The 11265-nt window shown below is 35.8% G+C and overlaps 1 protein-coding gene across 1 annotated transcript; it reads right to left on the bottom strand.

Annotated features, from left to right (window-relative positions):
- Nucleotides 1–58: 58 nt before the first annotated feature.
- On the bottom strand, nucleotides 59–9167 carry LOC127807137 (protein yippee-like At5g53940). Its single transcript, XM_052344784.1, has 5 exons — nucleotides 8925–9167; nucleotides 8126–8169; nucleotides 1279–1387; nucleotides 765–820; nucleotides 59–574 (listed from the first exon to the last, which is right to left on the bottom strand). Exons 1-5 carry the CDS (start codon nucleotides 9018–9020, stop codon nucleotides 496–498), a joined length of 384 nt encoding a protein of 127 aa, XP_052200744.1. The 5' UTR covers nucleotides 9021–9167; the 3' UTR covers nucleotides 59–495.
- Between the last annotated feature and the right edge of the window lie 2098 nt (nucleotides 9168–11265).

The following is an 11265-nucleotide window of genomic DNA, read 5'->3' as shown; positions in this document are numbered from 1 at the left end:
CATTGCATTTTACTTGTCATCAGATCATACATACTTGTGGGCAATCACACAATTCACAAAGCATTCAATCTTACTCCGTAGCGCAGTTGAACTTTATATTACCAAGCACCGAGACCAGTATTCGCTTCACATCTTTGAAGGTCAATTCAAACTTTTAACATATTCTCTTCACTGTGAAGAAGAAACCACCTGGAGATCAAGTCTGCTCAGAATGGCTGCAAGCCCCTGAGATCGATATATACATGTATAATAGATACGATCGGATGCTAAAGTAAAGGTCCAAGATCCTCTAACTCTTCTTCTGGAACTAGGATTTTTAACCTACAACAAACATACAAGCGTTTTGACACGCATATAAGAATGATTATTTTCTTCTCCTTTCCCTTTTCTTTACCCAGGAGGATCAAATCCTGGTTCAAAACGCTCTGTATAACACAACTCCCAGGCGTATTTACTGACTTCTTTGTAGATTAAGGCTTCAGAAGTAGCCAGTTTCTAAGCATTCTCCGCATCACTTAAACTCAACCGGGCGTCCATTGCGACTTCATCGCTCACCTCCTCCGTTATTCTCCATCTGTGCACACATATATGCCCATGATTATGAAGTACCAAACTCAATGAGAGGATTCTAAAATGAAGGGTAGTTTGTTCCTTTTGTGTCAATTCATAAGATGAAAGGAGAACACCCCCCCCCCCCCCCCCCAAAAAAAAAATAATAATAATAATAAATAAATAAATAAAAGCCAAAATCAAACAATCTGTACCTTTCAAGCACAAATTTTCCTTCTTTATACTTCTGAGATTCCTCATGTGCCGTGACCTGCACAAAATAAAAAAAAAAAACACCAGCATTGAGCAATAGACACGATAGGATTCAACTTCCCAATGGGTGGTTAACTACAGCATCATTCATGGCTACTAAGAGGTTTTACGGATTACTCAAAGTTAAATATAATGGCCATATACTACGGATGGATAGGCTATTGTCCAAAGGGTTTTTGCAAGAATGGTTTGGTTCTCGTGTAGTTTTATTCTTGTAGAGAGAGATGAATCTATCAACCGAAAAACGGCTATATTATGCCCACTTTTCTCCAAATTTGAGCACTAGAACATGGTTCGCAAGTTTGCCAAATGCCTTGCTCCAACACACAGGTACAGGGAATGACATTTAGGAAAGATGATCCCACAACAGTTTGATGGAGGCTTACTGAGGTCAACTATACTCAAAATATTTTGATATAGGCCAACAAGTGAATCAAATAGATTGCGGGAGCTTACATATTTCCAGCCAACAAGTTGCCCACAGCAGCAACAAAATATATCTGAAACAGTATGGGGCCCTGAAAGCATAATCCTTTCTTCCACAGGTCCAACTGATATATTCACACTGAAACCAAATGCCATAATCATGATATACAGAAACATTTTGTTCCAACTCTTCATAAAGAAGATGCAATCTACACGAGATAGCATTGTGAAAGGTTATGTATGATGCAGGCCAGTGCCCTTATGCATGGTTCAGAAATAAAAGGTTGAAAACAGCAATGGAGGTTTAGTAACTTGAGTTTAAATATTACATCTATAATTATTATATGAACTTTAGTCTCTGCATAAGAAAATTAAGAAAGTATCAGTTTGAAGAGCTATCATATACCATATTACTCTTACACCACAGTCATTTTAACTTGAAGCCAAGAGTCATTGCACTAGGTCCCTTACAGAATATTTTTGGTGGCCAAATAGAATAATGGTGAACATCTTGTGGAAGCATCTAGTGTTTTGTTATGATAGTTGTTATTGTTGTTATGTTTTTGATTATTGATGTTGTAGTCGTGTAAGTCTTGTAAGGTGGTGCCTCTATAGTGTTAAGTAAGCTGCATATATAAGCAGCTCACTATTTCTCTTGTAGGTGTGATCTTATTTTGATCTTTCAAGTAAAATTATGCTCAAGGTATTTTTCTCCCTCGTGTTCTGTTTTCGATCTTGCCCTAGGGTTCATTACATGGTATAAAAGCCATTGCTCTTCTCTAAAGGCCTCAAATCAAGTTCTTGGTTCATCCTCCTCTCCTTCTCCTTGATCCTCATCATCCTTGTCTTCTGCTTCTCAAGCTGATTTCTCAGCAGTTGCCGAAATATATCTTTATTCCTTGTCTTTAGCTTTATTCCTATAAAGCTCGATTCCAGTAACTATATCTTTTGGAATGCTCAAATTCTCACTACAATAAGAGTTTTTGACCTAGTCTCATTTCTCAACAAAACACCTCCTCCACTGAAAAGCCTGTTTGATCCAAACGGAAGAGATGTTGGTCAATCTAGAGTACCTAAGCTGGATCTAGTCTAATCAGCTCTTATTGGGATGGCTCTTCTTCTCTACCATTGGCGAAGAGGTTTTAGCACAGGTGATTTATTGTGAATTATTTGTCGAGGTATGGCTCTTTTTGGAAAATCTTTATGCTCGCCAAATAATAGCTAAGTTGTTTCAATTGAAGTAAAAGTTAAGATTGATTAAGAAGGATCATCTTTCTATAAATGATTACATCCTTAAAATTAAGACAATTAGCCATGCTCTAGCGGCCATAGGAGAGCCATTAACTGACAAAGATTTGCTGCTTACGATACTAAATGGACTAGATTAGGATTACGAAATTGTTGTGAGTCTAATTACATATCAAATAGATGACATTGATTTGGAGAAGGTTCAATACTTGCCTTTAATACATGAACAAAGATTGTCGATTGAGAATTCGTCACAATTCTATAAACTCAATTATGCATGCAAATGTTGCATCGTTTTCTACACGGAATAGTATTGGTTTTGGTGATAATAATAGAGGAGATTACTCTCTGAGAGGAAACAATTATATGAATAAAGGAGGGAGAGGCTGAGGAAGAGCATCTAATAGACGAATTTATTGTCAGTTGTGTGAAAAAACCAGGGCATTTTGTAGACAAGTGTTATCACCGGTTTGATAAGAATTTCCAGCGACAAGTACCTAATCAAGGTCTTGTTCAATCTAATGGTTGAAATTAGTACAATTCCAAAGCTTATATGGCCAACTTTAGTGATTCTAATGGAGCCTACATGAGTGAGATAGGTTCTGTATTAAGTTCTCACTATGAAAGTCACCCTAGACCTTCTACTTTTGATAATTTTGTTGCTCAGTTTTCATTTTTAGATCCCTCTTAGTTTGTCGATTCAAGGGCAACCAATCACATTACCTCAAATTTGAGCATCCTTACATACTCCTTACAATGGTGGAGAAAAGTTGCTATAGGCAATGGTAAGAAGCTGCCTATTACTCATGTTGGTACTAGTCATTTGTGTACTCACCTTAAATCTACTTCAATCCCTTCAGTTCCTAATGTTCTTCATATTCCAAGTATGAAGAAAAATCTACTTAGTGTTTCTCAATTAACTCGTGTCATAATGTTGTGGCTGAATTTCACTTGAATATTTGTTTAATTAAAGACAAAGTTACCGGACTGGTGTTGCTCTGGGGACACCTTAAGGATGGGCTCTATCGGCTACTGTCAACATCTTGGTCTACTGTTAACAAGAATTCTGCCCAATCCCTAGAGCCTTTATCTGTTGATTCTACTTTTCCTTCTTTGAATACATGTAATAGACAGAACTCATTTAGTCATGAGCTATCAAATTTTGTAAGTGTTGCTCAAAGCACCAATGACTGCCAACAATGGCATGATAGATTGGGACACCCCTCCTTAAATGTACTAAAGCTTGTATTGAATAAAATTGGTGTCTTGTTCACTCCCAGATTTATCATTTTGTGACTCTTGTAAGATTGACAAATTAAACCAACTTCCTTTTTCTAACTAGGAAATGACTGCTACTAAACCATTAGAATTGATTTATTTAGATTTTTGGAGACTTGCACCTACTATGTCTGTCGAAGGGTTTAGATACTACATAATCTTTGTGGATGCATGCACTCGGTACACTTGGCTTTAGCCCTTAAAACTCGAGTATAATCCCTTATCAATTTTCACTATCTTTCATAAGTTCACTGAAATCCAGTATTAAACCAAGCTTAGAGCCTACAAATTGACAATTGAGGGGAATTTAAAGCTTTCTTACCTTATCTTCTTGCTAATGGCATTCAACCTCGATTTAATGTCCACACACCCATCAACAGAATGGTGTGGCGAAGAGAAAACATAGACATATAGCTGAGATGGGCCTAACCTTGTTATCTCATACCCAAATGCCTTTAAAGTTATAGGTAGAAGCTTTTTAGACATCTGTTCACTTGATAAATTTGCTACCTACTTCACTTATTAAGTTTCACACACCCTTTGAATTGCTTTATCAAAATCCACCTAACTATCAGTTGCCACAACTTTTTGGCTGTGCTTGCTTCCCTTATCTTCGTCTAACAAGCACAAGTTTAATTTTCATTCCACCAAGTGTATTTTTATTGGATATACTCAAGTTGGCTATAGGTGCTTGCATCCATCAGGGAGAGTGTGTGTCTCGAAATGTGAAGTTTAATGCTAGTGAGTTTCCCTTTCCTATTTTGTTTCCTACTTTTCTTCTATACCTAAAGTTGTGCCATCTTCTTTGGGGTATTCTACGTACTTTCTTCAACCTATTATTTCTTCTCCATTTCTTCAATGTGTCCTCGAGAAGCACAGTCTCCTTTGGTTTCCACTCTTGTTGGATCTCAATATATATCTACCAGTTCCCAAGCCACAACTCCACCTCTTTCCTCTACATTACAACCTTTACCCACTCAGCTACTAACCACTAAATCTAACTTACCCAAATACAAGGCTACTCCAGCCCCTTTAATTCATCCTATGCTTACTAGACTTAAAGCCAAACAATTTGTAACCTCTTCACCTCATGCCTTAGTGAGTAATCTTGAACCTAGCCTTGCAAAGAGGCTCTTTTAGACTCACAATGGGTTAAGTCCATGGAAGAAGAGTACATAGCCTTGCAAAGGAATCATACTTGGGACTTGGTTCCCTTTTCAAAAGATATGAACTTAGTTGGTTGCAAGTGAGTATTCCGAGTGAAATGTAATGCTGATGGGTTAATTCTAAAGTATAAGGCCAATCGGTGGCCAAAGGTTTTCACCAAAAACCTGGCGTGGATTATGTAGAGACGTTTAGTCCGGTAGTTAAGGTTCCAACTATCAGAGTTTTGTTCTCGTTAACAATCAATTTTGGTTGAGACATACAACAAGTGGATGTTAATAATGTTTTTCTTCATTGTTGTTAAAATTGCAAGTCAACTCGTACGATTTTACGAGTCATAAGGCATAAAACGAGTCAACTCGCTTGTAGGATTGGATTTTGATAGAATCGGACCCGATTCACAAGTTTACCGATTTGACTTTACGAGTTTAGTCTTGCCCACAATTTCAAGGTTAGAGACAAAAATATTTTCGTCTCTAACCAATATATATATATATATATATACAATCATTGTCAATCTCTCATTTTGGTTCTTCCACAAACCCTAAATGGCGTTGTGTCTATGTGCTTGTTGCGTTCGCTTATTGTGTCCTTCTGCAAACCCTAATCATTATCGATCTTGCTTTGGCGTTTCTTCTTCGTTTGTTCACCTTGAAAGTTCAAAAAATCAAATCCAACCCAGGTATGTGAGTGAATCGTGAGTGAGAATGACTATGTTTTGCTAAGTCCGATAATCAATTGTTGTGTGCGTGTTATGCTGAGCTTTGTGTTGCGTCCAATTCATGTGTTGGGTGAGTGAGTGAGTGTGTTGTGCAGCTGTACCTGTGTGCGTACATTCTCATTTGTGATATTGCTATCTACACGCACAAGTAGGTGCAAATTTAAAGAATTAATCTTAAATATGTCACAATCATATCATGGGTAAGTCTAATTTTATATTAAGATTGATGATTAGCAAGAAACAAATATACCTCTTTGGTATTAGTAACTTAATTAGTGTAATGACATAATGTAAAAGTTTAACAATATTTGTTGTTTTTATGACTTAGTATTTTTATTTATTTTTAACAATGTTTGTTGATGATGATGGTAATGTTTGTTGTTTGAAATTTTGATTATGGATTGATGAATGATAAATTGATGATAAATGATGGATTTAATATTTAGAAATTTCATATTATTTAATATTTTTGAAATTAATAGATGAAATGATTTTGAATAGGTACATGTATTTCATTTATAATAAGGAATATGTTATAATAAACATATATTTATATAAATTAAAGGATATTTTTAATTTTTTTGTAAAATCTTACGATTTTACGATCCGATTTTATGTACCATCTTACAATCCCACTTAAAATCTCAATTTTAACAATCTTGTCTTTCTTAATGGAGACTTAACTGAAAGAGTTTATATGGCTCAACCTAAAGGGTTTGTAGATAATTAGTCTCCTACTCATGGGTGTTGGTTGAATAAGTCACTCTATGGGCTTAAGCAAGCCCATCGATCTTGGTACTCAAAGCTAAGGGTTGCCTTACAAACTTGGGGTTTTGTAAGATTTACATCAGATGCATCTTTGTATATAAAACAGACAACCAGTTATGTGCTCTTTGTTCTAGTCTATGTTGATGACATACTCTTCACAGGATCAGATCCAGTAGCTCTTAGCTCTTGTATTCAAGATTTGGACACAGTTTACTCTTAAGACCCTAGGTTCTAGGAATTATTTCCTAGGGTTTGAGGCTTATAGAGATGGCAGTGGTCTTTATCTCACTTAGTCCAAGTATGTGGTTGATTTGTTGAAAAAGTCTGCTATGCAGGATTGCAAGCCATGTAGCACGCCTATGGCTGCTGGGGTTTCATTGACTGACGATGAGAATCCCTTTTTTAATCCCTCTTTGTATAGAACTTTAATTGGTTCACTGAAATATCTTACATATACACGCCCGGATATAGCATTTACAGTGAATAAGTTGAGCCAATTTTTGTCTAATCCTATATCTCAACATTGGTCAGCATGCAAGAGGTTGTTCTAGTATCTTAAAGGCACTATTGGTATGGGTTGGTCTTTACTCCTTCACCGAATGATTTGTTTTTAATGGTTTATACTAAAGCAAATTATGCTGACTGTAAGGTCACTAGGCGATCTACTAGTGGCTTTTGTGTATATTTTGATTGAAATCTTATTATGTGGGGGTCTAAGAAATAGTCAATTGTTGCTAGATCCATTGGAGAGGTTGTATATCGGGTGGTTGCCCTTGGTGTGACCAAACTCATGTGGTTGAAGTCCTTGCTTGTTGAATTGGGATATTCATGTGTGTCCACTCCAATAGTGTGGAGTGATAATTTGGCTGCTAAGAGCATGGCAGAGAATCCAATTTTTCATTCTAGAGCGAAGCATGTTGAGATTCATGTTCACTTAGTGCATGAGAAGGTTGAATGTGGTGAAGTGGAAATCAAATATGTTCCAACATCTGATCAAGTGACAGATATACTTACTAGAGGATTGCCTAAAGACGAGTTTGAGTTCTTATGTAAAAGGCTTGGCGTAAAGTTGCCACCTGTGTGTGCTGATTTGAAAATTGTTCCTACAGTGTCATCCAAGTTCTTGTCATCTATGGAGTTTGGTCTAAAGGGGAGTGTGGAAGCATCTAGTATTTTGTTGTGATAGTTGTTGTTATTGTTGTTATGTTTTTTTATTATTGATGTTGTAGTCATGTAAGTCTTGTAAGGCGGTGCCTCTCTATTGTTAAGTAAGCTGCATATATAAGCAGCTCACTATTTCTTTTGTAGGTGTGATCTTATTTTGATCTTTTAAGTAAAATTTTACTCTGAGGTATTTTTCTCCCCCAATCTTGCCCTGGGTTCATTACACATTTGTATACCAAATCATACTTAGTTTGAATTATAGAGCAAAAAAAATGACATTAAAAATGGGAGATTGACTTCTTGACTGCCTAATAGATATGGAAGGAAAGAAAGAAAGAAAAAATCCACTTTAAGTTGTCCAACAGTGTAATAATTAGGTGAGCAAACATGGCTTGTCCCCCTTACGGGGGAAAATTTTAAATAAAAAAAAAGGACAAAAGAAAAGGAACAAAGGCTATTCAATAGGCATAGTCTAAATGCAAAAGCCAGCATGCATTAGGAAAGCAGAGAATATTATTGAACTTTACAACTTACACGTTATTGAAAAGGAAAGCCCTCCCACGATTGCAGCTGAATGACTGATCATAAAATCAATACCAAGTTGTAAGGAGTCAAGCAAACTAAGAAGACATGCTGATTGCCAAAAAGACGAGCAAACTTAGCACACTTCAACTGTAGCAATAATATTTGTAACTAAAAAGAAAAAGAATTCTATATGCATACAACAAAATCATTTGTGAAATAGAAGTTTCAGGCAGTAGTTACAGTGCTAGTAAAAATGCAGGAAAATGATGCAATCCCTTGAATACTTTATCTTAAAACTATCAATTCCTTGTCCTGCAGTGACAACCTAGTAAAATCATTTGTGAAATATAACTTCTCTTCTTTTTGATTCGTGTAAAACAACCAGCAGAGCAGGAATTGCTTCTAGGAGTTACTAGTAACGCAAAAGTTGTCTTCTCCTGTTCGTCCTTTATCAGTATAGATCTCAACTAGCAATTCAATTGCCTCACTCTTTCAAACAACCCCTCCCCCAATTGTTCCAGAGCTTAGGTCCACGAAACAAGCACAATCTTGCAGTATCCTCAAGACAATCAAATAATTCGCCCACAGGACCAGAGTAAATCTCAAAAACCCATTTCATATTCAGCACAACTTCACTTGATTTTGCGTCTGAAATGGCGAAACTACATCATCTCACACTTAATCCCCAAAAATATATATGCATACATATATATATCATCTTTAATCAATACTACTAGGAATGAAAACATCACACCCACACAGATACACATGTATATATACAGTAAGGGGAAAAAGAGAGAGGGGAAACCCTTGAGAGGACGTCATCGTTGAGGGCAAGAGGGCTGTGGCAGAATCTGCATCTGTAGGACCGGCCCTGCAGCTCCACCAGGAACACCCTTCCCATATCCACTCGCCTCCGCCCCTATTCCTCTCCTCTTTCCATCCGCTTCTTTCTTTTTCTTTTAATTTGGTAAAGTAGAACTTTCCCTTACCCTCCAGCCGAAGTCAAACTGGCATGCATATCAATTTTAATATTCCCATTTTTTGTGTTTGGATGATGGGAAAAAGAAAGAGAAAGAGAAAGAGAAAGGTAGGGAAATTTATTTTGCCTTGTTATTTTCTTTTTTGTTTTTCTGTTTTCTTCTTCTTTTAAGGATGCGAATGGAAGTGGCGGAAGATGGTGACAACAGACGGCAAGTGATAAAATCCGGGAAAAGACAAGAAAATGGAGGAAAATTGAAGCAAGAAATGAAAAGATTCCCCCTTTCTTCTTTCACTCTCTCTTACCTTTATTCAATAAGAATTATTACAAATATTACTTGAGCATTTGTTTGTAATATTCATATATTAATAAGATCTAATATATTAATACATAATTATCCAAAAAAACATTTTCAAAATAAAATAAGGTTATGATCTCTTACCCATCCCCTCTCATCAATCAATTACATATTCTATAACCTTAAAACCAAACGTGTGTACATCATTACACATGATGTTTTCAACATTTTGTTCATTTTCTCACACGTGAGTTATGTCCACTTTTATATATATATATTTTACATTATACTTTGTATATTAATATTATATATATATTGATATAATATAAAATATAATATATTAATATATAAAAGTGGTGTATGATGCATTAATATAATGTATTAAAGCACTAAAATTAATCAAACCAACTCACTACAATTGCGATTTTATAAAAGTAATGGTGGGGTTATGATTTGATAATTTTAAAAATTACTCAAACCAGTTTGGTTTGAGTTTTGTGCTTTGATCAATCATCCTACTAAAATAATATTTTGTATATTGTAAATTTTATATTTATAAGATTATAGACGATTATAATTTTTTATAGATACTAACTATTATCGATAAACGCTAATTGTTTTAAGAATTAAAGTGTCTTTATATATTGACATATTTCTAAATGGTTAAGACTAGTAAATTATGGTTTAAATAGTTTATTATTATTTATAAGATAGTCAAATCATAGTTAATAATTTTATTTGGAAAAACACTTATCAAACTATCTAAATTGAAAATAGGGATGTCCAACTTAATTTTTAATTTTAATTATACATTGCTTTCGGCTACAATTATAATTCATTGATGTCATGATAAGTTATATATTAAATAAATCAAATAATAAAGTGATAAATTTTTGCCACCATCTAACATTAGTAATTTTGGACTTTTGTCAATATATATGGTGTTAGTTTATATTAATAAAATTTGATAAAAATATATATATATATATGGTGTTAGTTTATAATAACTAATTTATTACAGAATATAAAAGATTAGGCTAAACATGTAATATATGAAAATATAATGACTAATTTATTATAAATTGAAACAAATAATTATAATTTCATCAAGTTATGGGGGGTGAAAGTGAAACTCATTCCCCCAAGTTTTGGTGGATGGTTAACAGACTGAAAGCAAAAGGAATTTGTATCGGTGCGCCCTTTAGAATAAGAAGGGGCAAATCTTCGGAATCGATTTGGGGGCCCACAGCAAAAGCAGCCGCCACCGGCTTCGTCGCCCCGGCGGCTATTTCACACGTGGGCCCCAGTTTTCGTGTCCCCCCTTTTCCCCGCTACTATTTCCTGACTAATAAAATATGAAAGGAAGAAGAAGAAGAAATAAGTTGAAAAAGAAGCATAGATCTGACGGCCTGAAGGAAGCGAGCGAGCGAGCCATGTAAGTTGCAACGCCACATCTCCCCACCCCCACCGCCACCAGTCAACACTACTTATCTACCTTCTCCGCCGGGCGCGTGCCACCACACGCCGCCGCGTGGGTTTACGAACGAAACCTTGACCGTGCGTTGTTATGTTATGCTGTCTTCTCACTGGTTGGCTTGTTTCCTAGAAGATTCCTCGTTGGTCCAATGTAGCATCGCCGTCTATTCATGATAAAAAATAAAATTTAATTAAATTGTTTATTTTTTTTATAACCTTTCACACGAGTGTTCCTCACGTTTCAGCACTCATCATCCTCGTGTGGCGGCTTCGAGTGCTCACAGATGCCGTCGAAACCGCGTGGATTCCGGCTAACCGCCGGCCAATGCGCGACGATACAGCTCGAGCAATATTATAATATATATTAACAAGCGCATAGTAATTACAAGTACA

Source organism: Diospyros lotus, chromosome 8 (genome assembly GCF_014633365.1).
Source record: "Diospyros lotus cultivar Yz01 chromosome 8, ASM1463336v1, whole genome shotgun sequence".
NCBI lineage: Eukaryota > Viridiplantae > Streptophyta > Magnoliopsida > Ericales > Ebenaceae > Diospyros > Diospyros lotus.
Note: the sequence above shows the minus strand (reverse complement) of the source record. Positions and strands in the feature narration are given on the sequence as shown.